The sequence below is a fragment of the Remersonia thermophila genome, chromosome 3 (assembly GCF_042764415.1).
Source record: "Remersonia thermophila strain ATCC 22073 chromosome 3, whole genome shotgun sequence".
Classification (NCBI taxonomy): Eukaryota; Fungi; Ascomycota; class Sordariomycetes; order Sordariales; family Chaetomiaceae; genus Remersonia; species Remersonia thermophila.
The window spans coordinates 2933690-2960094 of record NC_092219.1 but is presented as its reverse complement, the minus strand read 5'-3'; the positions used below and the strand labels follow the sequence as shown (position 1 = coordinate 2960094).

The window sequence follows — 26405 nt, the reverse complement described above, 5'->3', positions numbered from 1 at the left end:
CGCCGGAACGGTAAGCTCATGGCTCCTCGTCAGCCGCTGGCTGGAATCTTCCTCGCTGGACCCAAGCTAGCCGTCCTCGCCTCTACGCCGCATCGTTCAGGTTCAGGACGCTCACCGACGGTCAGGCAAAGAGCAAGACGGGCAAGAACACAAAACACGCAAAATGAGCGATACAACACCATGTAGCTATAAACAGAGGCCAGGATATCTGCAGAAAACCCATGATACAAAAGCGCCAGGATCCCAAGCACCTAGATACGAACCCAAAGATCTCATGGTGAAGTTGCCATCCCGCAACGATGCATGCATCGCATCGTGCGTGGCCCATGCCAGTTCCATGAGGTGCGCCACAGCCCCTTCTTCAACTCCCCAAACGCCGGGCCATCCGTCATGCCACCCTCATCGCTCACAGGCTCGCCGGCCCTTCCTTACATGTAATGCATCATCTGCTGCGGCGCGCCGGGCCGCCGCTTCTCGATGATGAGGATCGTCTCGATGAACTCGCGGTCGAGGGTCTCGCTCTTCTTGCGGGCAGCCAGCAGCTGGGCCGTCTTGAGCACGTTCTTGATCTGCCTGCCGTTCATCTCGAGCTGCGCGAGCTCCGAGATGTCCTGGTCGGTGAGCGAGCTCTTCATGGTGCTTCCGCGGAGGAAGTTGGTCCAGATGGTCTTGCGCGCGGCGGTGGTCAGGTCCGGGTACTCGATGCTGACGTGGATGCGGCTCTGGAACGCGGCGTCGATGTTTTCGACGCGGTTGGTCGTCATGAACATGATGCCCTCGTAGTACTCGAGCGTGCGCAGGAAGATGGAGACGATCTTGTTGCGCTCCAGCTCGTGGTTGCTGCGCGCCTCGAGGAACACGTCGCACTCGTCGAGCAGGAGGATGGCGTTCCACCGCGCGACGAGCTCCAGGATGGAGCTGAGCTCGCGCTCCACCTCCCACGGGTCCGAGCCCAGGTCGCCCGAGGACAGCATGTGCAGCGGAACCTTGAGGTTCTCGGCGACGGCCTCGGCCGTGAGCGTCTTGCCCACGCCCGGAGGACCCGAGAGCAGGCAGATGATGCCCTTGCCCTTGCCCTGGATCACGTCGTCAAACGAGTTGCCCTTGAGCTGCGACTCGGAGAAGGACAGGATCAGCTCCTTCTGGTCGGGCGGCAGGACGAGGCGGTCAAATGCGTTCGAGTTCCACTGCACCTCCGAGATCTGCTCCACGAAGAAGTCGAGCCACTTCTTGAACTTGAGCGAGTACCCCCGGGTGCGCGAGCGGGCGAGCATGCGGTAGTGCGGCGGCAGAACGAACTTGTCCTCGGGGATGCCGTTCTCCTCCTTGAACTTGCTGAAGCGCTCCTGGTCGGCGGCGTTCCAGTCGTTGAGGTAGCGCACGCGCCACGGGCTGAAGCGGTTGAAGCTGTCAATGTCGACAATGATGCGGCCCGTGATCTGGGTCTCGAGCTCGTTGCCCTCGCGGTCCCACGTGATGGCCTTGCCCGCGTACTGCTTGTAGTGGTGGCCCGCGAGCTCCTCGAAGATGGTGCCGCGGTTGACCAGCTTGGCGACGATCTCCTCCTTCTTCTGGTGGAAGATGAGCGGGTACGCCCTCAGGCCGGTGATCTTCTTGGTGCCAATGAACTCGGGGATGTTGATGATCTCGGTGTAGCGGCCGAACTCCTTGCCGCTGTAGTCGACGCAGTCGCAGCGCACCTGAAGGAACTTGCCGCAGTTGTTGGCCAGGTACTCGGTCTCGATGGTCTCGAAGGCGCTGAGGGGTCCTTGGTAGGCCGAGAGGATGACGCTGCCGGGCTGGAAGATCATCCACAGATCCTTGAAGCAGACGACGCCGTTCTTGACGTAGTCCTGGAAGGTCTTGACGTCATCGCCGATCTCGTACTTGAGAATGTCGACCAGAACCTTCATGTCCGCGCGCGTCTTTTCGTCGAGGTCGGGCTTGTCGAGGTAGCTGACAAACTCTCTCCTGCAGGCGAGTTAGCCGGGCGAGGAAGGGGATCGTGTGTCGCGTGGAGGGGACAAGGCAAACCGTACCATCGATGCACAAACGGCTTGAACGGCTTCTCGAACTCGAGGCGACTGAGCTCGCAGGCGACGCCGGGGTAGTCGGCCATGATCTCTGCCAGCGCGTGCCGGATCTGGGGCGACTGGATCACGATGCTGTGGGCCTCGAGCTTCTTGCGGCTGTCGTTGCTCTTTTGGTTGCGCACGAGGACGGCGTACTTGGCCGTCTCCTCGTTCTCCGCCGCCTCCTCGACATCATCGGGATACTTGTCGACCCAGGTCCAGTTGCCATCATCGTCGGTGGGGCCCCGGTAGATGTTTTTCGCTTCGCTGACCGAGCCGACCTAGATGGTGGAGTGAGAGGTCAGCCTGAAATTCCCACATTGCATCGTCGGAGGGACTCGTCCGTACAATGATCTTCTTTTCCTCTTCGGTCTTCTCACCGTCCTCGCCTTCCTTCTTGTCCTCGTCCTTCTCCTCCTCCTCTTCCTTCTTTTCCTCTTCCTTCTCCTCTTCCTTCTTCTCCTCTTCCTTCTTCTCCTCTTCCTTCTTCTCCTCTTCCTTCTTCTCCTCTTCCTTCTTTTCCTCTTCCTTCTTCTCCTCGGCCTTTTCGTCCTTGGAGACCTTTTCCTTGTCCTGCTCCTTCTGGTCCGCGGCCGTCTTGGAGTCGGTCGTTAGAGTGGATCCCGAGGCCGACGACTTTCCATCCGGGAGCTTCCCCTTCCCGGTGCGGGAGCGGAGCTTGAGCGGCCAGCAGCGGGGCATGGTCAGGGAGGTGGAGCCGAGGCAACGGCCAAGAACTCGTGGGTGCTGGGGTAGGCTGCTTGTTAACGCTGGACGCGGCGGGTGCGGCAAGGATTGAAGAAGAACAACAGCAGAGGCCGTAACTCTTGCGCAAGGCCTGGCTGGCTGTCTACACACACGTCCAAGAGCTGCAACCAAGAGTATGGCGAGGTCGGGAGCTGGGGATTTTATGGGATTTGGATTTGGGAACGCATGTCAGCTCCCACCTGCTACCAAAGCCGTGTTCCCTTCCCCCCCTGGCCGGGCGCCATTTTTTGAAGGTGCAGGGTCCTCAAGGCAACAAGCAGGCACCAGCTGTGCCTTTGCGGCCTCAGAACGTCAGAACGCCTTGCCTGGACCGTGCAATCTCCACACAGCGTCGGCAAGGTGACTCACGGACGCCACCGGGCCCGGGGTTCCAGATCGCACTTCCGGGGTAAAAGCGTCTGCGATGCTTGGGCCACGTCGGGCATGCAAAGAGCTGACTGATCCTCCCGTCCGGTGCTGGCTGTTTTGCCGCGAAACGGTTGCCTCCCGCCGCCTCGGGCGGTACGTCCTCGCGTTGCTAGCTCCAATTTGGGTACAAGTACACAGTAACTGCGGGGACATTGGCCAGAATAACGTTATCGTTGCATTGGAGGACGGAAACCGGGGGAGTTGGGGGATCCGCTGTGGCTGATGTCCTCAACGCAAAACACTGAACCAGGCTGGGCGGCGTGTAGCAAACAGGGGCTTGTTCACTTGGCGGCTCCAAAGCAGAACACAATGCGGAGGAGGCTTACCCTTTTTTTCCGGATGGAGGGATGGATCTGTTTGAAGGGTAGGTAGTTACTTCGTATCCACCTAGCGTGGAGAGTGGGATGCCTTGTGGAATGGAGACATCGACGTTGAACACGGGAGAAGAGTCATTCGGCATGGCTCGGATTGCAGGGCCTCCGATCCATGAGCCAATGGCCCAGGTACCTTCGCTGAGTGAGATACCTCCTGCAATGCTAAATCGTCGGCTTGAGAGCCTCGGGCGGGAACCTTCCCCGTTCCTGATACTATAGTATACCTACCTGATGGATGCACAGCACGATCCATACGCCAGGGTTCGGGTTCCCACTGTTGGCGAACCTGAATCAAGGCGAATGGCGTCCAAGCCACCCAGGCTCGTGTCCAATCTCTCGACCTCGCGCAGTAGCGACAGCATACCTACGCATGTCTCGAATTATGCAATAGCCAATAGGATATTAGCGATCGTCCTGACGACCTTGAGCTTGTACCTGCCTAAGCAACGAAAGTTAGGAAGCTGAGGTACCTGTCTTTTGCCCCTCCAATGACTACTGTGTACAAATCAGACCCGAGCTCTTCCTGTCCGTTGGCTCGCGCGACAACCGGAAAGCCGCCACGTCGCGTTCGACCACGCTCGGCCACATGCATGTAAGACCAGTTCAGCCCACCAGCTGTTACCCAGCATCGCATCTGTCGACAGCGCCATCGGCATCTCATCTCACATCAGCAGCACCACGCGTGCTTGCATAGGCTTGCTCGCAGAAACAAAAGAGGTCTCCTGTACTTTACGTTTGCATGTCTTGTTCTTCGGGCACTCCCGGGAAGATTAGATCCCCCGGCCGTTTGTTGTGAGCTACGACGAGAGAGATGGCGACCAAAAAGCTCCTTGACATACGATGCTTGTCCCCGGTTTCATCGGTGATATCTAGGCAACGGCCAATGTACAAGCCGAATAGTATCCCAAACCTGGCGCGCTGGAATGCAACAACCGCTACCCGCCAGAACCATGCCTAAAACGCCACGGGACATGTCTGCCCCGCTTGGCTGTGGCAAGCCCGATCACTCCGGCTTCTGCCCGTACACGACATGGCTTTGCGGGTCTTGTCAGCATCTTTTCTCCCCCAATCAAAAAGGAAGGAAAAACGTCGGCAAGGTGACGGGGGAGCCACTCACAAGTCAAACTGCGCATGCAAGTTGGGATTCTTCAACTCCTTCCTCACGTCCGTCAGCAGCACCATCAGCTGCTCCTTGCTCCACCCCAGCACATTGCAGAACAGCCGCAGCGAAAACGCCTCAAGCCCGCTGAGGAGCTGGGCCAGGTTGTAGGTGCCGAGCTGCTTGAGATCGGCATCCTTGGCCCACCCGCCGATGGGCAGGCGGAACTTGCGATGCTCGACCTTCTTGAAGCCGGCTTCACGCACCCACCTCTCGAGCGACAGGCCGGGCTGCGGGTCGCGCCCGATCTTGTTGGACGTGCTGATGAGCGCCGTGATCCACTGGTACGTGGCGGACTCGGGCTTGAGGGACCCGTCTTCGGAGTAGTACATGATGTCGTAGTCTTGGAACTCGGCCCAACCACCGGGGGTGAGGTGGCTGTTGTTGGGGGGAGAGAGAGAGGGAGGAGAGAGGTTAGCGGCCTGTCTGATGGCGGTTTCCAAGGCATGTGCATGCGCGAGGGCGCGCACGGAGTGACGTACTCGTAAGTGTTCTTCACCAGCTTAGGCCAGTCTTGGATGCTGGCCATCATGTATCGGCAGAAGATGAAGTCGAACGGCGTCCGGTAAACCCACGGGTCCTCCACGTCGTCCACCTCAAACTTGACGTTTGGCGGCACCCAGGCGGGTTGGATGGGACTGAGGTCGTTGCCAAGGATCTGCAGAGGGAAAGACACGGTCTCGTCAGGATAACCACGTTCATGAGCCGCTTGTTGAAGCATTATCGATGGGCTTGCATGCCTCTGCGTTGGGGTACTGATCGCCCAAGGTCATACTCCCTGTTGCCGTACGTCAAACGTCACCGTCTCGGAGAACCCCCCTCCAGCCCCTTGTCCGTCGGAGCCCCATGGAAAAGGCCAAGGAGTGTCAGGAGGCGCGTCAGGAGAGGATACATACATATCCCGGTGCCGGTACCAATGTCCAGCACACGCCCCAGCTTGGCCGGGTCAAGAGGGGCGAGAAACAGCTTGTCGCCGATGGTCTTGGTCATGATGACATGGGACAGGTCGAGCCGGATCTGCTCCAAGTCGTCGTTGGGGAGGCAGTACGCTGGCAAGAAGAGGCGCCCAAGTCAGCGGTATCCAACCCCCAAGGAGCTCATCATCCCGAGACACGCGGAGACGGCATACCTCCGGCCCGGAAGGCATGATACCGGCGGCCGTTCTCAACCGGGTAATCGAGAATGCTAGACGTGATGGACGCGGTGATGGCAGAGCTGACTGCTGCGTTAGCAGAGACGCACGTAGACCCCCCACGCACGCGGCACTGAAAGCATGCGATGGAGCAACGCGCTTACATATCGTCGTCGGCGACCAACTCCCGATCCTAAAGCCATCAGAGATTAGCTTGGTCTCCTCTTCGCGGCACGGCACGGGCCGGAGCGCGGAAGGGATGAGTACGCTCCAAAATGTTTAGGGGGAAACCGACCTCATCCACTTCAATGGGTGCTTCCGTGGTAGGCCGCGTCTGGGGCAATGGGGAGGCCGCCATTGTGACTGTCTGTGGTGAACCGCTCAGCAGAAGATGTACAAGGTCAAAAGCAACCGCGCAAGTGCTCCCTGGCTACCAAAGATCCTCGGGCGGATGGTGATGAGAACGCTTGGTGGAGTTTCGGTCGGCCAAGGCAGCGGGGGGGATGGACGGCGAGATGGAAGGGATTTTAAGACTCTCACAGAGCGGGAAAAGCGACAACAATGTCACCCCCCAGAGAGTGGGGGAAGTCTCCCCGGACGAGGTGGCCTGGGGTGTGAGGATGGCACGGAGAGGGGTTGCAGAGAGAAGATCCTGGCGCGGGTTACGAAACAGGTGATGGTCCAGAGTCGCTGGCTGCATGGAGGCCATGTGGCATGCAACCAACTGCATCGAAGACCTAGCAAGGCTGGCAAGGCGAGGAGTGTAGAGCTGCATGGGACTTCCTCGGCGTCATCTCCGGTGGTATGCACGAAACTCAGGCCAATAACGCCTTGTTCCTTTCCTGGGCGGTGCTAAGACAAGAAAAGTCCCACATGAAAGCAACCCTTTACTTGCTTGCGAGGGATTTTGCGATGGCCAAGCACCCCCGGAAGCAGATTTGCATCTCGGGTTGAGCAGGCAGAACCAGGGTCGGATCTTGCCGCCGTGTAAGTCGTTGGCGGAGAGCCGCGTACATACAGCACGGCAACGCTAGTTCGCTGCACCGGCCGGGCCACCTTGTCCCCGGCCCTGGCCCCTGTTTTGTTGGCGAGGTTGTCCTCCTGCTTGACCGGTTGCGCACGGAAGCTCCCTGACCAACACGCTGTAGGTATAGTATACATATATCCGCAGTGTACATACAGAACGTACCCGGTCCCCTATTCTGTTTGCTGGGTAAAGCTTTGAGCGCATGCACCGTGCTCCAACGCCGAGTTTTCAGCGGAATATCATCGTCAGAATGGTTGAACGTCTTGATATAACATATATTGCCAGGTTCGACACCCGCTCAGCCCATTGATCAGCGTCTCGTTTGGGCTGAGTTTTGACGGGAGGGATTGTCGAGTACCTACGCAGTAGCCATCCCTGGGGGCTTCTGCAGGTGGTCTCCCGTAATGCAACTCGACGTCGCAGTCCTTGCTCTCCCACTCAAAGCGACGCCGGAAGGTGTTCCGGATGGGTGGCAACTGGCACGCGACAGCGTTCAGACCAAGCGTAGAACGCCAGCCGGCCAATGGAAAGCTCCTCCCGAGCGGCGTGCAGGACAGCCGAAAGCCAGAAGAGGAGATGCAGCAAGCTGGAGAAGCGTGCTCGTGCAGAGCGCCAGGGCCGGCGATGTGATCCTGCCGGTCCATGCACCAACAGCCCTTTTTTATCGCCTCGTGATGGTCGCACGAACCTCCCCACCCCCACCCGCGCCACAGCTTGGCCGGCTCGGGCCGCAAGGACACACCGCTGGGAAACCGGCCTTAGCTACAACAACACAGTAGTTAAATCAGTGGGCCTGTTTGCACAACACCTAACGCCATTTGGTGGCATGGATGTGGGAGAGCGTCGCCTTGGCTTATCAACGAGGCATGCTCCACGGAACCCCGCCGAGCAAGCATGTATACTGTGTAGTAGTTAAAGCAGTGCGTGCCGCATACCGAAGAACACGCCCCTGTCAGTAATACCTGCTGCGATAACTGCGCGGATGGCCCGACCACCATCGGGAATACGTGCTGTGGTCTTTTGCCAACACCTCAGTTAGCCAAACGTCCAATCTCCCCACCGGGTCGGCCCTCAACTCACCTCGCTGCGTGCTGATCCCCAATTGGGATGCCACATTGACGTATCCCTCATGGTTGAGCTTCCCGTCTGCCACAATCGCCTTGATCATATCCTCATCCCCTTCCCATACGCTCCGGCAATACGGACACGTCACCTGCCCTCCCGTGCCGCTTTGCTTGCGCTTCGTGGCCGCCCACGTCTCGAAGCACCCTTTGTGGATGTTTTGCCCGCACGCTGCCCGGCACCAGACGACCGCCTCGGCCCCCTGCCCGCCCTCCTCCATCTCGCAGAAACAAATCGGGCAGTCCCCCTCGATCGGCTTCCGTCTGCCATCTGCATCCCCACCCCCACCCCCGCCCCCGCGAACCCCAGCCTCCACCGGCGGCGCGCCGGCAAACACCTCGCGGAGCTCGTCGCTCAGCAACGCAAGCTGGTACACGAGCTCGTGCCGGGCGCGCAGCACGCGCGCGAGCACGTAGACGACGTGCTTGCATTGGTTGCCCTCGCGCGCGTGCGGGCAGTTGCAGGTCGGCTGCCGCGCGATGGTGACCGTGTAGAGGTTGCCCGTGGAGCCCGTCAGCTCGACCGTTTCCTCGGGGCAATCGGGCGTGCCGGCGCGGGTGCGCGACAGCACGTAGAAGCGCTGGGTTGTCGCGCGGAGGTAGATGTCATCAAAGGCCTTGGGCGGCTGGGCGCGGAATCTGAGGTGAGGAGCCATGAGGTTAGCGGACCCTCCGCGGCGAGGGAAACCCGACGGTGCATGCCAAGGGCCGGACGCACCTTCGGAGTCGCTTCTCGGTCGACCCGGTGGCGGGCCTGTCCGGACGAGCCTTCTTTGGGGGCGTGCTGGAAGACGCATCGTAATGATCCGCGCTAGGCGACGCTTTCGCCTGCGCATAGGCTTTCCTGTTTATTTTTGAGGGTGACGACTGCGAGGCGTCGCCATGGTTGTGGTCGGCGTTCTTTCGCTTCCTGCTCGATGCCGGTGTTGCCGTCGGCCTTGCGGCTCTCGGCGCATGCGAAGTCGCGCCCATCGCGATGTTGCGGCCTGCACGCCTCGTGTCTTTGTTCAACAAGACCGATGTCGATCCCAGGATCTGTGGACAGAAACGACCTCGATCAACGAATAATGACAGCAAGCAACCTTGAGCTTGGAGTGTTCCATTGGGATATTGGGCAAATGGCCTGCAAATGTCTTTGACTTGCAAGGGTGCGTAAGTGACACGGCAGATGCGCCAAGTCATATAATCGTGGTGGTGCCTCGCCTCAAACAACTAACCCTAACCCCGAACATAGTGTTCGTCAATGTTAAGTCGCCCGTCGCCCAACGACAACATCGACTTCTGCATGGGGTTTTCGTAAGGGCCGTGCTGTTCCCTTGCAGCTGACTCCCTTGGTCTGCTAGCGTGTTACTTTTCCTATGACTTGGCGTCGTTATTTGGGATGGGATGTTCGCTCAGACTGGTCCAGCACGTGGAGCAGGGTGTATAATCGGAAGTTCCTTCAGCTCTGTGACAATGATACCTGCAACGTCGGTACATTTCCTGCCCCTTACGTACCGTCGAGACCAAGAGCAGCTCAATATATCCCGTCTATCCCGTCATGGGAGAAGGGAAAGAAAAAAACAAGGAAAGAGAGTCATTATGGGGTCTTGGTTCCCAAGCATATTTTTTGGCAGATGATCAGCACCTTTTCATTGGGCTCGGAAATCCAACCATTTCCCACAGTCCGGGCTATCGTCGCCCTTCCCTGCCCCCCACGGAATCTCTATACGCCATCTTCAACCATCCATCGCGCCGTCCCGGCCCCAAATTTCCGGATGGCATCATCTCCTTGGCGCGGGATTGGGTACGGCAAAGAGCCGCTAAGACCCAGGCGTCACCGGAAGGGCAAGGGGAGGCCAGCGATCCGGGGAGCCAAAGACGTTTTGGAGTTCCCAACGCCGACAGCCGCATGTCCCGAGGCCTTCAGTAATCAGCTGTGGTTCAGAGTTTGCCGGGAGACCTCGCGGGTGTGTGTAATACCTACATCGTCTCGCGGAAATGGCATGGCTGGGGCGGTGAGAGGTGAGACATGAGAGTATGTGGCCGGAGGTTCGGCGCAGCGAAAAAAAGTCTCCATTATTGAATATGTGACTGTGGAAGACGCCACTCTAGGGCCACGGCATCCGAACGGATGTCGGCGGCTTGAGGATGAGAACAGGGTCCAGCGTGGGGAGAATCCGTCCTCCTAGTGTACGGCCGAGCCAATGACGTCCGTGAACTTCTGTTGTAAACCGAACTATAAAGGACGGCGGCATCCATCATGGCGAATCTTCACGATGAGCACCTGTCAGCTCGTGCGCCTCTGCTGAAGTGACCGAAAGCCAAACTTTCGTGGACTCGTTCTCCTCCCTCCTCTCCCGATGACCACGAAACCACCACAGCCCACACAGGCGCGATGGCGGCGACATTTCGTCGCCGAAGTCTCTCGCAACTGGGCTGATGTTCTGCTCATCCTGTGTTACTTCATCACGGGCATGCTTGACAGCGCATCCATTTCCAAATGGGGATCCTTTGTTTCCATGCAGACGGGTGCGCTCCTCCCTCCCTCCTACTCCCGGCTGCTCTCTTGTCTGCCCCCTGTGGCAGCAGGCGTGCTCCCCTCAACGGGAGCCACGCAGCCCTCTTCACAGCTGCAAGGTCCTCAAAATGGTCATTAACATCGCTCTGCGTTTTAGGAAACACGGTCTACATCGGTGTCGGCCTCTCCTCCCCGACCACTTCAACACGCTGGATCAAGTCCCTCGTCTCCCTGCTCTCCTTCTGCCTCGGAGCGTTCTTCTTTAGCCGCTTCCACCGACGCTTCTCGCCTGCGCGACGGTGGGTGCTGATCGCCTCGTTCAGCATACAGCTGCTCTTGACCGCGGCGGCGGCGGCCATGGTCACGGGCGCCAACCTCTCTTTCCTGCACCGGAGCGACCTCGGCTCGCAAGACCAAGACGCGAACAATCCGTTCGGGGTTATCGACGACCGCCTGTCGTGGGATGTCCTTGTTCCCATTGCCTTGGTGGCGTTCCAATCCTGCGGCCAAGCCGTCGCGAGCAGGGCGTTGAAGTATCCCGCGCTCACGAGCGTGGTGCTGACGAGCGTGTATTGCGATTTGTTCTCGGATCCGGCCCTCTTTGTCGGGCTCTTGCCCTTCAGACGCGAGGAGGGAGGAGGCAACCCGGACAGAAACCGGAGGGCAGCGGCACCAGTGTCGCTGCTGCTGGGGGCCTTTGCGGGGGGGTGGTTGGTACGTGGGCCGCTTGGAATGGCGGCTGCGTTGTGGACAGCAGCCGGCGTCAAAGCGGTGGTTGTGGGTGCTTGGGTGGTCTGGCCGGGTGTAGTGGAGGCTGGGGAGGAGGGGAGATTACCTGCTTGAGACGTCTAGATGAGAGCTGAGGTAGACTCACAATAAGCCAACGCTGGTGTTTTTTGGTGGGCAGATGGCAAGCTGAGTTGTTGATCCTTTGGTCAGCGCATTGAGGTTGATTTGAGATGGACCAAGTGCCGCCTGATAATGCACAATTGAGCAATCACCTATGCACATGGGCGCCGCCGTGACTATCCTAAGCAGCAGAAGTTTTGTTCGTCACATTGGAAGACTATGAAGGAGGTTGGGTGAATTGAAGCATGATCTAGTGATCGGCAGCAGCCGAAGGGGTCGGCTCGGACGGCATAGTTCCCCGAGCATCTGCATACCTATTCGTAAGTGATCAGATCCTCATGAGGGTTGAGCGGGTGAGAGGGGCCTTGGAGCTGTGGCCCATCATCATTCTTTCTTGGTCATCACCTTCTAGATGGAGTATTCTCGCAACCTGGGTGTGCATCCCGGTCCGCGTCTAATACTTTCTCCTCATAGCCAAGACATGAGATATAGCTATCAGTCCCGTTCTTTGGTACCTTCCATATGCATCGAGTTTTCGAGATTTCTTGGCTGGCACCATATTGCTGCTAACTGCTATCTATCGTCCGCTAGACATAACCTCACCTCTATTAATCTTCCTTTTCGTCCTTGTTTTTTTTTTTTTTTTTTTTTTTTTTTCATTTTTCCCCTCTCTTTTCATCATCTTTTTCTTTATTATTTCAAATTTCTGTGATCTTTTTCATTTTCATTCCTTTTGTTGTCTACCCTGGTGCTTCAAAGAAAACGGTCGATATTAACATGCTAACTACCGCCGGTGCCGTGCAAGGACCTTCCTTCTGACCCGCCGATTGCATTTAACGTAACATCCGAATCTTCTCTCCGATTTCGAAGGCGGAGGTGGTTAATATAGAGCAGCGAAGAACCAGGTATCTGGGTAGTGCGAGGGAGGCATGGCTAAATTGAACCCCCGCGATCTCTCCGTGTACAATTGCCGTGATCCACACCCCGTTGCGGCCCGTGTTCCGATGTGCCCTTTTATGTATGCAGAAACATGGGAGTGTGCTGCGGTGAGCGGGAATCAACGGTCAAGCGAAAGGGAAATATCAAGCGCCCCAATCGATCGCCGACTCGCGACAGCTCCCGTGTTGGTAGACGGAATGATCTTCAACCTCCGGCCCGAGACAACACGGATTTGTGCGCAAGAATGGCAAGATGGGGATGGCAAGACACGGAAGACGAGGATGGCGTGCCTCCGAGGCGCGGCAGCTGAGGACCGTCTTGTACAAGGCCAACTGACATAAAAGCAAAAGAAAGCCGTCGAGAAGGCCATTTCCGTCGCCCAGAGCTTCGACACTCTCCGCTCGGCCACGCATTGACAATGAAGACGGCAACGAGCTTCAGCATCCTGGCCGCCGCGGCCGGTGTTAGCGCCGGGGTTCTCCCGGACTGCACCAAGCCGCCGTTGAGCCTCAACAAGATCTGCGACCAAACGGCGAGCCCGCGGGCGCGCGCCGAGGCGCTGGTTGCGGCCATGACGGTTGAGGAGAAACTGGCCAACCTCGTCAGGTAAGCGACATGCACAGGTCGTTCAACCTGCTCAACGGTTCCCTCTGACACGAGCTACAGCAAGGCTGCTGGCGTCCCGCGCCTTGGATTCCCTGCGTACAACTGGTGGAGCGAGGCCTTGCACGGCGTGGCTGGTGCTCCGGGCATCCGTTTTGATCCTCCCTTCGAGTATGCCACGTCCTTCCCCATGCCTCTGCTGATGGCGGCCGCCTTCGACGACCATCTCATCGAGGAGATCGGCGTCGTCATCGGCAATGAGTCTCGTGCTTTCGGCAACAACGACAAGTCCGGCATCGACTACTGGACCCCGGATGTGAACCCCTACCGTGACCCCCGCTGGGGCAGAGGATCCGAAACTCCCGGAGAGGATGTTCTCGTCATCAAGAGATACACCAAGCACCTCCTCCGCGGTCTCGAGGGCACCACCAAGCAGCGTCGCATCATCGCCACATGCAAGCACTATGTAGGCTACGACCTCGAGTCGTGGCAAGGCGTGACTCGGCACGATTTCGACGCCCGCATCACGCCCCAGGAGCTGGCTGAGTACTACATGCAGCCTTTCCAGACCTGCACTCGGGACTCCCGCGTCGGATCCATCATGTGCTCTTACAATCGCGTGAACGGCGTGCCTGCTTGCGCCAGCGACTACCTCCTCAACAAGGTCCTCCGGGAACACTGGAATTGGACCGAGAGCAACAACTACATCACGAGCGACTGCGAGGCCGTGGCTGATGTCTCGCTCAACCACAAGTACGCCCCAACCCTCGCCGCCGGCACCGCCATGTGCTTTAACAATGGCATGGACCTGAGCTGGTAAGTACAGAATGACCACCTTCAGACCTAGTTTCAAATGATGTGCAACGATCTTTGACCACGGAGCAGCCTGGCTAACCTACCGTACGCCGCATAGCGAGTACGAGGGTTCGTCCGACATCCCGGGCGCTTGGAACAGCGGTGCTCTGAACGAGACCATTGTCGACCGCGCCCTGGTCCGCTTGTTCCAGGGTCTGGTCCACGGTGGTTATTTTGACGGCGCCGATGCGGACTATGCCCACCTGGGCCGCGCGGACGTCGATACGCCGTACGCTCGCAAGCTTGCGCTGCAGTCGGCCATTGACGGTGTTGTGATGCTGAAGAACGATGCCAACACCCTGCCCTTGCCTCTCAGGAAGGGCTCCAAGGTGGCGATGGTCGGCTTCTGGGCTGACGACGGGCCGAAGCTCAAGGGCATCTACAGCGGACCCTCGCCCTTCATCCACACGCCCGTCTGGGCCGCCCGCCAGGCCGGTTACGAGGTTGCTGTCGGCCCAGGCCCCATCTTGCAGGATGCCAACGCCCCTGACAACTGGACCGAGGCCGCCCTTGCCGCCGCAAAGAAGTCCGACTACATCCTCTATTTCGGCGGCATCGATACTCAGGCCGTTAACGAGGGTGTTGACCGCCTGACCATCTCGTGGCCCGAAGCCCAGATCGCTCTCATCAAGAAGCTCGCCGCCCTCCGCAAGCCTCTCGTTGTTATCCAGCTGGTAGGTGCTGCAGCTTACGGGCAAGGCGAAACGGCGCTGACGACCCCCTCTAGGGCGACCAACTCGATAATACCCTGCTGCTCAAGCTTTCCGGCGTCCGCTCCATCTTGTGGGCTAACTGGCCCGGCCAAGACGGCGGCCCGGCCCTCATCTCCCTCATCAACGGCACGCACGCCCCCGCCGGCCGCCTGCCCGTCACCCAGTATCCCGCCAACTACACTTCCATCGTGCCCATGACGGACATGAACCTCCGCCCGAACCCCAAGACGGGCAACCCGGGCCGCACGTACAAGTGGTACCCGAACGCCGTGCAGCCGTTCGGCTACGGGCTGCACTACACGAACTTTGACGCGCGCTTCGACCGCCCGCGGCCCGTCGGCAAGGCGAAGAAGCAGGTCATCCTGAGGGTCTCGATCCAGGAGCTCTTGAAGGGCTGCAGCAACACGTACAAGGATACCTGCCCGCTCCCCCCCGTCGAGGTGCAGGTGACCAACGTGGGACGCAAGCACACCTCGGATTATGTTGCGCTCGCCTTTGTGACCTCCACGCCGGGCCCTAAGCCTCACCCGCTTAAGAGCCTGGCCACGTACGCCCGGCTGAGGGGCATCGCGCCGGGCCGCTCGGCGAGGGCCAAGCTGGAGTGGACCGTGGCGTCGCTGGCACGGCACGACGCCAAGGGCAACACGGTGCTGTACCCCGGCAAGTACACTCTTGTGCTGGACGTGCCCGCCAAGGACGAGGTGGAGATTGAGCTGACGGGCAAGGAGGAGGTGCTGGATTACTGGCCGGAGGACCCCAATCTGAAATAAGATGGTCGGGGGTTTGGCTGCTATGTCAAGGCGGCCGAGGGAGGGCGCGTTGGGCAGAGAGGGGAGGTTCACGACCACAATAAACGACGTGTGTACTTAACGTGCTCGAATGCGAATAAGCTCTTGAGGCTCAGCGAGCGGTTTGCTGTCTGGCAATCTAGGATCCCGTGCGCCGAAATAGCCGGTACTATACACCGGCAAGTGTCGGGTAATTGTTGGGCGATCCTGATTCGGGCGCATCCGGAGATCGGCAGCCCAGGTGATTGCCATTCCCGGCGTCCCGGGACACCAGGTCTTGGACTATAATATCCGATGCCATCCCACAGCATGTTTCAATCTGGCTGATGTTTCGATCTGACGTTTGACGAAGGACGGCAATATCCGCCCGATGCCAGCCGGCGATATGAAGTCAGGGGCAATTCCACGTGCCACCGCTAACGTCATTTGATGGCCGTGACCTGAGACGTAAACACATACGACAGCCCGGCGCACGCCATTCGTCAGGGCGGCAGCTGGGCAAGTGCCGACACAAGAACGACAACATCTGGGGTAAAGTCTGGGGTTTGGGGGGCCGGCGTCAAGGCATGGAGCGTGGCCCTTGACCCGATTCGCGCGCATGTCTGGCATGAGATTGGTGAGGGGAAGTCATCCTCGAACGTCGGCTGCCTGGACGCCGCGATGCTCGCGATGGTTGAAGTATAAAGCCGGCGTGGATGTGCTGCCCTTTCCTGCTCAGTCTCCCAGACCACAGATGTCCAGCGTCTCAACCCCTGACGGCACCAACACGACCATCTTCACCCCGTCAACGCTCCAGCAATGTTCAGACGCACTTCGGTCCTGGGCGCGGCCCTGCTCGCCCTGACGTGGCTGACCACGTTTGTGCTCGCGGCTCCTTCCGCCGGTTGCGGCCGCGACCCAACCCTCCGCAGCCAGACTTACAACATCAACGTCAACGGCCGCAACCGTCAATACATCCTCCGCGTCCCCAACAACTATGACAAGAACAGGCCTTACAAGCTGGTTTTCCTCTGGCACCCTCGTGGCGGAAGCATGCAGAAGATTGTCAAGTAAGATCAGACATCTTGGTTCGACCATGGTTGCCTCCCTGGCGAAATCTAGCTAACTCGTGGTTCCCAGCGGCGAGGACCCCAACCGCGGCGGCATTCTCCCCTACCACGGCCTTCTCTCTCACGCCAACGAGTCCGCCATCTTCGTCGTCCCCGAGGGCCTGAACCAGGGCTGGGCCAACAACGGCAACGAGGACACCAACTTCTTTGACCGCCTCGTCGAGACCGTCGAGTCGCAGCTCTGCGTCGAAACCTCGCTCCGCTTCTCGACCGGCTTCAGCTGGGGCGGCGGCATGTCCTTTGCCCTTGCATGCGCCCGCCCCAGGCAGATCCGCGCCATCGCCGTCATCTCGGGCGGCCTTCTCAGCGGCTGCCAGGGCGGTACGGAGCCCGTTGCCTACTACGCCCAGCACGGCACCAGGGACTCGGTCCTGAACGTCGGGATGGGCCGTCAGCTGCGTGACCAGTTCGTCCGGAACAACGGCTGCCAGCGCCTCTCCTACGAGCCCCAGCCCAACGGCGGCAGGTCGGTCAGGACGGATTACCAGGGCTGCAGGCCGGGCTATCCCGTCACCTGGGTTGTCCACGATGGCGACCATAACCCGTCGCAAGTCGATGCCGGCTCGAACACGCCGTTTGCGCCCAAGAATACGTGGGACTTCTTCTCGCAGTTTCAGGCGCAGTAGATATCACGTGATGGAGGTCGGACGAGCTGGGCGGGCGCCAAGCCCCGCTTTCCTCCTGTAGATAGCTGATTCACTTTGATTGGCTGCAGCCAAGTGGGTCGTGCACGGCCTGCATATGGAGCTACGCTCCCACATTCTGCCTCTGGAGGATCGCAATACACTCGTTTCCTCCCAACTACTTGTTTCAATGGCCCAGCTGACCCGGGGTTTGCCACTTAAGAATCCTCTACCGGGACGCATTGCTTGCCCAGTATCCTTTATGGGGCTGTCGGGGAAAGTAAACAAAGCCCATCAGGGCTGTCATCATCAACTTGGCCAAACCTCAAGACAGCATCATGTTGCGGTTCTTTCTGGCAGCCCAGCAAAACCTATGGCCAAACTACAGTGGTTGGTAGTTAACTGCTGGCAGGCGTGGGATGTGCGTGTTCAGCCCTGACCCTGTTCTTCGTCGCTGATGGATGGCCGAAGAGTCTCCGACTCCCCCTGGCACCCGAATGCTGATACGGGGACAGCCACAACAATGACCCTCTTCTGTAGCCTTCCTCTAACCCTCCACCTGACGCCAAGATACTTGCCCACTTGGCCGACGACGTCAAAGATCTGAAGTACCTGTGGAGCTGAAAGTTTGCGGAGTGCAGGCACTATTCGTCGGCATCCATAGGCGCTGCACCTAGCTATCATAGATTCCAGGGCTTGAGGGTTGATGTTCAACAATAGATGAAATGCCCCGGGAATTGCACCAAAACAGCAGGAAGTTGGAGAAGCACGTGGAATAATTGGAGAAACGCCTGGCGATGACGGAAGAAGGTCAGACGAAACACACGGTGAAAATCCAACTCCTGGCGGACAGCAACAGGCAACAAGCTCAGCGCTGGGATGTCCAGCATCACCTCCGTAGTGATCCCTAGTCGCCCACGCAACTCTTGGATGGCCTCACGCTCAAGTTGCCATTGCCGAAGGGTGAGAGTGTCAACAACGTGATGGTCTCGGTGCCGTGCACACAGGTCCGCTTTTTTTTCTTTTTTTTTTTTTTTTATACTTTTTCTTGTTTCCTTTTATTCTTTTCTTTCTTCTTTCTGTTCTGCTTTTTTTTCTTTTTTTCCTTCAATCGTTCAGCTCATAATATTGAACACCAGGAAAAACGAAAATCGTTGATAATACCTTGAGGCACCAAGTTGCTATGTATTCCTGCACCGCCGTAGAGCTCTGCGTCGTTTCCCATGAGTCGGCCTGCCCCCTGTCAGCAACGGAAATCAAGAAGGCCAAGAAAAATATAGAAAAGAAAACCAAGGGAGCAAAGAGAGGATAAAAGATAATATCAAAAAGGATGATTAAAAAAGGTGAAAAGAAAAAGGAGAGGGCGGGGGGATGGGAGAGAGAGAGAGAGAGAGAGAGAGAGAGAGAGAGAACGAAACCCTCACTGTGAATTCTTTTTGTAAACATAAAGCCGAATAAATTGGTTGATGTAATGCGAGGCACCTAGAACACTCTCTTTAGTCAGCGATAACTAGTTAGTACGCAGTAACTAGACGCTTTTCGAACCGGCGGATTGGCGGGGCACTGCCAAGCGCGGGGTGACAGGGATCAGGCCCGGGCTTGTTCCATCATCACCTTCATCAACCACGCCGCTTGACCTCTCATCCAAACACCCCAACCTCATTGCAGACCTCTCAGTCTTATCCTGATACTATGTAGGTCCAGAGGTCCTAAACCCCCCACGCACTGTAGATTCGCTAACGCGCCCCCCCAGGATCGACCCCTCGATTCGGCTCCGAAGGGCCATTCACGCCAACGACGCCCTTCTGGTGCGGCGCATCTTGCGTTCTCACCCTCACCTGCTCCAGTAAGCCATCGCGGTTCGCAGAGCACCTGAACTTTGGCGTATTAACCCAAGCCAGCAACCCAGATCACTCCCCACTGGATGGGAATGCCAACACCAGCCTCCACCTCGCCGCCTCGTTAGGCCATCTCCCCATCTGCAAACTTCTCGTCGAGCTCGGCCACGAAACTCCCACCCCAGCCCTGAACGACCTTCATCAAACCGCCCTTATGCTGGCCGCCGCAGGGGGCCACACCGAAGTTGTCCACTTTCTCTGCGAGTCCGACCCATCCAGCATCCTCCGCCAGGACGCGCGCGGCCGTGACGCCATCATGGAGGCGAGCCTCGCAGGGCACGACACTGTCGTCCAGATCCTGCTGACGTACGCTCCGGGCGGGGCGGCGGCGGCGCTGGCGCACGCCGATGCGGATGGCAACACGGCGCTGCACTTTGCAAGCAGCAACGGGCATTTGCTCGTTTTAAGAACGCTGCTGGCGGCGGGTGCCGACGCGTCGAGGAAAAATGTATGGAACTGGACGGCCGAGGCCTACAGCGCTACGGTTGCGGCCGAGGTGTATTTGAAAACGCTGGTGGCGGAGGTGGAGAGGAGAAAACAGGCCGGCAAAGAGGAGGGTGTCAAGGGGGGTGCGGCTGGGGCCGCGGTGAAATTGGTGGAGGGAGGCGGCTGATGAAAGGTGTACAACGACGGGGTGATGTTGCAACTGCCATGATGATGATGATGATGATGATGATGATGATAGATTCGATGAGTAGGAAACACGTGTAGGGTCCTGGACAAAGACAGCTTGACGTGGAGCGCCCAGAGGTATGACAATCCAAACCTGGGCACTTGTTGCATGGCGATTCACCAAAGAGAAACCCAGGGCTTAAAACCACGATATCAGACGTACCAGGGACACGTGTAGAAACCTAGATAGGGCCGACGCATACGATCTGACCTTAAGAGATCTTGTGCTGTAAATTCTGGAAAAAGAGGGATGCCGGCTAGCGGTCCTATCCTCGAGGCTTCCTGAAGGGGACCGAGGGAGTCGTAGACCTACGCGAGTCAAACAGGAAGCTTATGAGTGGTTTCAACAGGGTTGTGGCAAAGATGTACAGTCTTCTAAAGCTCAGGTGGGCCCGCAGTAAGGGATCCTGTTGGTGATACTCAAAGCCTAACCGGAAGAACTTGAGCCACCGCGTCAGATGAGGACAACGCACATTTGGAGTCAAACAAAGGCTGCAAGTATGCTCCCCTGACCTGTCACTTCGGAGAGACGGGACAAGGCTACGTGGCCCAGGAGCTTTTGATGTTGGTATATCAGAGACCTTCCCACCAGGTACAAGCAATTTGAACCTTGAATGGCTTTCTATTCCTCATTCCGATCCAGGCAGGGCTCTCTACCCCAAAGCTCTGGCTCCTAGCTATCTTCAAGCTTACGATAATCAACGTTTCTGTATCACAACTTCCTGACACTCCATCGCTTCTCAATGTCTGCTTCTACAGGTGGCAGCAATCCTCACCACGGCCGCGACCAAGGCTCAGCTCCCCCGCAGGCTCCAACTGCCGGCACGGCCAACGGAAACCCTCTTCCCCCTGATACCCGCATCATGGGCACGTATGCCTACGTCCCTGCTATCCCGCCCACGTACCACTTTTATAATCCGTACTACGCGGCCCCGCCTCCGTACACTTCTGTCGCTCCTGCCACTGCCCCGACTCTGGGAACCGCCATCGCCGCCGACCCCTTCACGGGTATCCCCTATCAGTATGTCTCGGGTCTTGCCGGAAGCGAACGTTACCCAACCTCCGCCCCCCCTGTCGACCCTGACTTTCCCGCTGCCAACCACATCAACACGACCGGCGGCGCGGGTCTCGAACCAGGTTTCAATTACTTCTTCCCCAACGAGCACGCCAATGTCATCGTGCTCAAATGCGCCACCGCTCCCTGGAAGCTGGCCCGGGGCTCGTACGCCGACATTCCCTTCCACGCCGCAAAGGTCCCCGCCAACGTGACCATGGCGGAGCTTCTCGCGGGCTTCGGCGCGTGCAACCCGGACAAGGCCAAGAACCAGTTCTGGGAGGTGTACCCTCAGGGTGGCGGTGCTTGGGGCTGGAAGGAGCACGTGAGGGGGGATGACGAGGTCATCATGATGCGGACGGTCAAAGCCATGGGCTGGACGCAGAAGAGGGGGGGCAAGCAGCAGACTGTCTTCCTATGGATCACCAAGAACTGAGGGGGGGGGGATGAGATTGACGTAGGGGCAGCTGGGAAAGGAGAGGAGTGCGGGTGTATCACGAAGTCTGAGCGTTCGAGTGAGAATATGACGAGGAACCTGGTGTTCAGAGCATCGTTAAAAGCAGTTAACAATTACTGAAGTTTCTGGTTTCATGGCTGTGATGGTTGGCGACCTCTTCATGTCGCTGAACACAGGGCTCCACATTTCCAATTCAGGAAAGTGGAGACTCCATGTCGGAAAGGCTCCGGGCCTCGGGAGTTTCCCGATGCTTGCGTCAACCATCGACATTTAGGCCTGTTGTGCGACAGACAACCCACTGCGATTATCTCCCCATGCAACCGAACCTCTCTTCCGTTCCTTGCATTGGATCCACCATCAGGACGTTAGATATCCATTGACCCTCAACGCTGTTCGGGTAGCCTCCGGATTCCGGACCATCGACCATCGGCCCCGCTGTCGGCGCCGACCCGAGTGGAGGAGCGCGATGGGCACGGAGCGAATGGAGCGCCGGAACGACCGCGTCGAACAACGCCGCCGCAGAAAGATTCCACTTGCTTGTGAGCCCTGTAGGGAACGCAAGTCGCGGTGCGATGGCGCCAAACCCATCTGCTCCACCTGCCAGCGCCGCGCCCTGCCGCTCCACCACTGCGTCTACATCCTCGAGAACGCTCGCACAGCGAGCAATGAAGCGTGCGTTGTGCCCCTGAGCCGGGGGTTGTTGGTTCGCTGGCCCCTGACGCTTCTCACAGGTATATCCAAGTTCTCCACGACCGCATACGTCGGCTCGAGAAGACCTGCGCCGACCATGGCCTTCCGATCCCCCCGTTGGATCCCACGGCCGGCGATGCCGGCTCGCCCCCGGATCAGGTCCGGCACACCCTCCCTCCCCTGAACCCGGCCACCGCCATGTCGGACCACGCCACGCCTCCGAGCCTGCGGCCTCCACCCTCCGAGGCGTCCCCTGACCACGACCGGCTCGACGCCACCGAGTCGGCCGCCAGCGTCACCGCCATGGGCACCGTCTCAACGGAACATGACGTCTGCCAGGCGTTTGAAACCGCCAACGAGTTCTATGGTAGCTCCTCGGCCGCGTCCTTTATGAAAGAGGCGTGCACGTCAGTCAAGCCTCACAAGGCGCCGCACGACGACGCGGCGCCTGCACGCGTCCCGGCCTTCTCGGCCAGCTTTGCCCCATCAGGACCTGCCAGGGCGTCGCAGTTTGGCCAAGCCGACCGCTTTGTGCTTCCGCCGCGGAGCCTGGCCGACCATCTGCTCACCCGCTTCTTTGAGCGTGTCTACTGGCTGCACCCCTTCTTCCACAAGCCCACCTTCCTCCAGGCGTACGAAAGCCTCTGGCGACCCGCTCATGAGCTGCCCGAAACGCGACCCACCCCGGGCTTAGGGCTCGGCAGTCCTGGCGCCGACGCCAGCACCATTGTGTTCCATTCTGCGTTGAACGCAGCCTTCGCTCTTGGAGCCCAGTTTTCGGATCTCAACGGGAAGGAAAAGGCAACGGCCGTCGAGACGTTCTTTAACCGCGGCAAGAGTTTTGTCTGTCTCGACTTCATTGACATGAACAACATGGGCGTGGTTCAGGCCCTGCTGCTTATGGGTCTGTTGCTGCAGAGCACGCCGTTTCCCAGCCGGTGCTGGAACGCCGTCGGGCTGGCGTGCCGCGTCGCTCAAGGCCTTGGCCTGCATGCCGAGTCTGGAAGGACGTCAAGACCGCCGCTGGAGACGGAGATTCGACGCCGGACTTGGCATGGGTGCGTGACGCTGGACATGTAAGTAAGCATCCGTTTCTGTGAGATCCCGCGCTCGGCTGACCCTCTCTTCCAGGATCGTCAGCATGATTTACGGCCGCCCAACCATGACAGCCCACGTCCCGCATCTGCCCCTGCCAACAACGGCCGAGTATGACGACGCAAGCGATCTCAAAGGGCGGGGACGAGAGGTGGGCAGCATGCATCCGTCCAAGATGACCTTCTACGCCGAGTACATCCGGCAATGCCGTATCCTGGGCGATATTCTATCCAACGTTTACACGGGGGCATCCATCAACACGTCCCAGCCTGGCTCATCGTTTGATCACAGCAAGACGCGCGGGATGGACGCAATCCTGGATCTGGACGCCAAGCTGTTGCAATACGAGACGGACTTACCGGCCATCATGTCTTGGACGTCGCCCTGTGATACCAGCGGGCTAGACCAAGAGCAGAGGTCCATCATTGTCACGCAGAGAACGGTGCTTCGGGCGAGGTAAGCACCCCGAGGCGTCTGTCTGGTTCGTGGACTGTTGCTCACGGGTCCTTTCAGCTTTCTCTACCTCCGCCTGATGCTACACCGGCCCATCCTTACCCAGCTGTGCTCCAACACCGACCCTGCCAGCGAGCAGGGGACGCCGGCGATGCCGGGTCCCTCATCCGCCGCTGGCCAAGAGCTCTTCACTTCGTTCGCTGCCGGTTGCGCCAGGATATGCCTCGGTGCCGCCATGGATCTCATCGAGCTTGTGCAGGCCACCTACAGGACCAGCACCACGGGCGGATGGTGGTGGGACGGCCTATGTAAGTCCTTATCCCCGCCCCGCGGGAACCTACCGGGAACCGAGCTAACCGCGTCTGCAGATACACTCACGGCCGGGCTGGCCGTGATCGTCGGCTACCTCTCACCGCCCCTGCTGGCGTCCCTCGACCGACACCGCTTGGAGCGGTCGTGGATGATGTGCCAGGAGATCCTGGAGCACTTTGCCTCGTTCAGCATCTCGGCGCAGAGGTCGCTGAGGCTGCTCAGGAAAGTTCATGCGGACGTGATGGCTCGTTCGACAGGAGACAAGGACCAAGAGCTCGGTCTCAAAGCTTCGGCAGCCTCGGGGACACACGGCGAGGCGAGCAACGCAGCGCAGGATGCCGCCGCGCATCATCAGCGCGACGATGGCGTGTTTCAGCTGGGCGTCGGCTTCCCATGGCAGCTGCCAACGGGAGCAGGGTTGGAGATCTTGGACACGGGGTTGTTGTTCAACTGGGACCATTCTCTGGATTTCTTGACGGGTGGGCTGATGGACTCTGGTCATTGACTTCGGCTGCATGCATTATGAGCTCGTGCTTGCGACGTTTTTTATCTGGCGTTGTTGGATACCCGAAGAAAAACAAGCTATATTTATTTATCTGGGCATTTGGCTCCGATTGGATCATGGAGAACCAGCAAGATTGTACCCATCATCCATTTCATGCATCACCGGTATGATACAACCACAGCTATGGACTAGACTAGACGAGCTGTCTACCTGGCTTAGTCACACGAAACCCAAAAACGCCGCCTGATTTGCCCGTCCCCAGACCAAAACTCCGAGAGCAGAACAGCAGAAAGACAAGAACGAGAGGAAACAGGAGAAACGAGAAGAGAGAGGCAGGAACCGCAAGGCTGCTTATTCGGCCGCCTCCGACTTTCTCTTCTTTTTCTTCTTCTTCTCGCCGTCGGCGGCGTCGACCATCTCGACGTCCTCGCCAAGGCTCTTGCGCTTCTTGTCCTTCTTGTCCTTCTTGTCCTTCTCCTTTTCCTTCTTCTCCTTCTTCTCCTTCTTGTCCTTCTTGTCCTTCTTCTCCTTTTCGGCCTTGCCGTTCAGGACGGGCGCCTCGTCAATATCCATGGCATCATCCTCGCCCTCATCGTCCAAGACGGCCTTGATGGCCTTGTTCATGGCATCAATGTTCTTCATCGGCTTGGTGCCCTTGGCGTACCACTCGAGGCGCTGCTCAAGCTGCTCGCGCATGACCTCGCCGTAGCGGCGCGTGGGCTTCTCCGAGAAGTTGTCGATGCGGCAGGCGATGGAGCACTTGTTGGCCAGGTAACGCGAGATGCGGCCCTTGACCTTGGGGCCGGCGCGGCCGATGAAGGAGCTCTGGTAGAGCAGGCCGTACTTGGGCGTGGCGCCCTTGGTCTTGAGGGCGCGGAACAGGGCCTTCTCGGCGCCCAGGATCTGCAGCGTCGAGGCGGGGTACTTGGCCAGGTTGGTGAGCGAGCCGGCGTGCGAGATGAGGCGCGCGGCGACCGGAGTGCCCAGGATCACCTGCAGGTTCGGCGCCACGTCGCCCATCTTCTTGTCCAGAGACTCGGCGAGAATACGGCGGTACTCGGACATCTTGACCACGTTGGTGGCAAGCTCCTTGATCATCTCCAGGTCGACATCGCTGATGTCCTGGCCCATGGAGATCCTGGCGGCCTGGATGATGGCCTCGGCCTTGTCCTGGTCCTGGTTGAGGATATTGACAAATTCGTCAAGGCTCTCCTCGGTGACGGTCTTCTTGTTGCCGATGGCGAGGACCAGCTTGCAGTACATGTGGTTGTCGGACACGATGCGGATCAGCTCAGGGAAGTGCCAGCCGTACCATTCGCGGACGCGCATGGCAGCCTGGTTGATGCCCTTGTCGAGAGCGTCGAGCGTGGCAATGCCCTGGATGATGTGGTTGTCGTTCTTGTGGACGCTGAACTTGACCTTGGCGCGGGAGTAGGCGTGGCCGAGACCCAGCTGGGCGCGGCCGATATCGCCCTCTTGCAGGCCCTTGAGAAGCTTGTTGGCGTGCAGGCGGATGCCGCGCAGGAGCGCCGCCACGACCTCGGACGTGTCGGCGGCTTCGCATTGGACGCCGGGGAAGGCGGCGCTGATCTCGCCGGCTAACCGCTTGTCGACGACGCCCAGGACGATCTTGCTCTTCTTCCCGCTGGTCTGGGGCAGGTTGAGTTCGAGGGTGTTTTTAAGATGCTCGGGCATGATGCCCTCGGAGATGAGGTTGATGGCCTCGAGACCGTGAGCGGCCGATCTGAGCGAGGGTCAGTCAAGTCCTGCACAAGGAATGGGCGGCGGCATTGCTGCTGGAGGCCGGTCGGCCCCATTGAATACGTACGTCCACGGATTGAAGCTGCGGAGCTGCACCATCTTGCCGAACTTGTCCAGAGTCTTCATGGCCTCCTTGACCTCGGGCAATTCGAGGCCGACGGTGTCGGCCTGGTGCACGACCTCGAACACCGAGAAGCCAACGGCGCTCTCGAAGAGCAGGTAATTGACGACCACCATGTTGTCTGAGCGGAAGCTAAACGGTTCAAAAGTTTGAGGGAAGGATCCTGAGTGCGCTGGCGGCGTGCCAACCGTGCGCGGATTGTCAATGCCTCTGTTCAGGAGAGGTAGTTGGCGTGTTGATGTCGGTTCCTTCGATGCTGTTTGCTGCAGGATGGACGCGGCAGGAAGTTTTGGAAATTTTTGCGATCGAAGAGAAGCTCGAGTGGGGTCCGCACCAGTTCCACTTTG

At 58.8% G+C, this 26405-nt stretch overlaps 10 protein-coding genes across 10 annotated transcripts; 6 read left to right on the top strand and 4 right to left on the bottom strand.

The window, feature by feature from the left end:
- Positions 1–428: 428 nt before the first annotated feature.
- Positions 429–2774, bottom strand: VTJ83DRAFT_3656 (uncharacterized protein; the record flags this gene model as incomplete). The annotated part of the gene is made up of 3 exons (XM_071010058.1): positions 429–1971; positions 2040–2353; positions 2421–2774. 3 exons carry the CDS (start codon positions 2772–2774, stop codon positions 429–431), a joined length of 2211 nt encoding a protein of 736 aa, XP_070867534.1.
- Positions 2775–4625: 1851 nt separating this feature from the next.
- On the bottom strand, positions 4626–6271 carry VTJ83DRAFT_3655 (uncharacterized protein; the record flags this gene model as incomplete). The annotated part of the gene is made up of 8 exons (XM_071010057.1): positions 4626–4656; positions 4740–5159; positions 5264–5439; positions 5522–5559; positions 5678–5830; positions 5911–5996; positions 6078–6106; positions 6209–6271. 8 exons carry the CDS (start codon positions 6269–6271, stop codon positions 4626–4628), a joined length of 996 nt encoding a protein of 331 aa, XP_070867533.1.
- A 1621-nt stretch (positions 6272–7892) lies between these two features.
- On the bottom strand, positions 7893–9033 carry VTJ83DRAFT_3654 (uncharacterized protein; the record flags this gene model as incomplete). Its single annotated transcript, XM_071010056.1, has 3 exons — positions 7893–7957; positions 8021–8700; positions 8780–9033. 3 exons carry the CDS (start codon positions 9031–9033, stop codon positions 7893–7895), a joined length of 999 nt encoding a protein of 332 aa, XP_070867532.1.
- A 1510-nt stretch (positions 9034–10543) lies between these two features.
- Positions 10544–11404, top strand: VTJ83DRAFT_3653 (uncharacterized protein; the record flags this gene model as incomplete). Its single annotated transcript, XM_071010055.1, has 1 exon — positions 10544–11404. One exon carries the CDS (start codon positions 10544–10546, stop codon positions 11402–11404), a length of 861 nt encoding a protein of 286 aa, XP_070867531.1.
- A 1363-nt stretch (positions 11405–12767) lies between these two features.
- Positions 12768–15290, top strand: VTJ83DRAFT_3652 (uncharacterized protein; the record flags this gene model as incomplete). The annotated part of the gene is made up of 4 exons (XM_071010054.1): positions 12768–12955; positions 13016–13768; positions 13866–14481; positions 14535–15290. The coding sequence occupies 4 exons, from the start codon at positions 12768–12770 to the stop codon at positions 15288–15290; spliced, it is 2313 nt and encodes a 770-aa protein (XP_070867530.1).
- Positions 15291–16106: 816 nt separating this feature from the next.
- On the top strand, positions 16107–17043 carry VTJ83DRAFT_3651 (uncharacterized protein; the record flags this gene model as incomplete). The annotated part of the gene is made up of 2 exons (XM_071010053.1): positions 16107–16357; positions 16428–17043. 2 exons carry the CDS (start codon positions 16107–16109, stop codon positions 17041–17043), a joined length of 867 nt encoding a protein of 288 aa, XP_070867529.1.
- Positions 17044–19092: 2049 nt separating this feature from the next.
- VTJ83DRAFT_3650 (uncharacterized protein) lies at positions 19093–19551 on the top strand (the record flags this gene model as incomplete). Its single annotated transcript, XM_071010052.1, has 1 exon — positions 19093–19551. One exon carries the CDS (start codon positions 19093–19095, stop codon positions 19549–19551), a length of 459 nt encoding a protein of 152 aa, XP_070867528.1.
- Positions 19552–20353: 802 nt separating this feature from the next.
- VTJ83DRAFT_3649 (uncharacterized protein) lies at positions 20354–21100 on the top strand (the record flags this gene model as incomplete). Its single annotated transcript, XM_071010050.1, has 1 exon — positions 20354–21100. One exon carries the CDS (start codon positions 20354–20356, stop codon positions 21098–21100), a length of 747 nt encoding a protein of 248 aa, XP_070867527.1.
- Positions 21101–21587: 487 nt separating this feature from the next.
- VTJ83DRAFT_3648 (uncharacterized protein) lies at positions 21588–24176 on the top strand (the record flags this gene model as incomplete). The annotated part of the gene is made up of 5 exons (XM_071010049.1): positions 21588–21793; positions 21853–22887; positions 22943–23362; positions 23420–23667; positions 23728–24176. The coding sequence occupies 5 exons, from the start codon at positions 21588–21590 to the stop codon at positions 24174–24176; spliced, it is 2358 nt and encodes a 785-aa protein (XP_070867526.1).
- Positions 24177–24527: 351 nt separating this feature from the next.
- VTJ83DRAFT_3647 (uncharacterized protein) lies at positions 24528–26174 on the bottom strand (the record flags this gene model as incomplete). Its single annotated transcript, XM_071010048.1, has 2 exons — positions 24528–25920; positions 26005–26174. 2 exons carry the CDS (start codon positions 26172–26174, stop codon positions 24528–24530), a joined length of 1563 nt encoding a protein of 520 aa, XP_070867525.1.
- Positions 26175–26405: the final 231 nt, after the last annotated feature.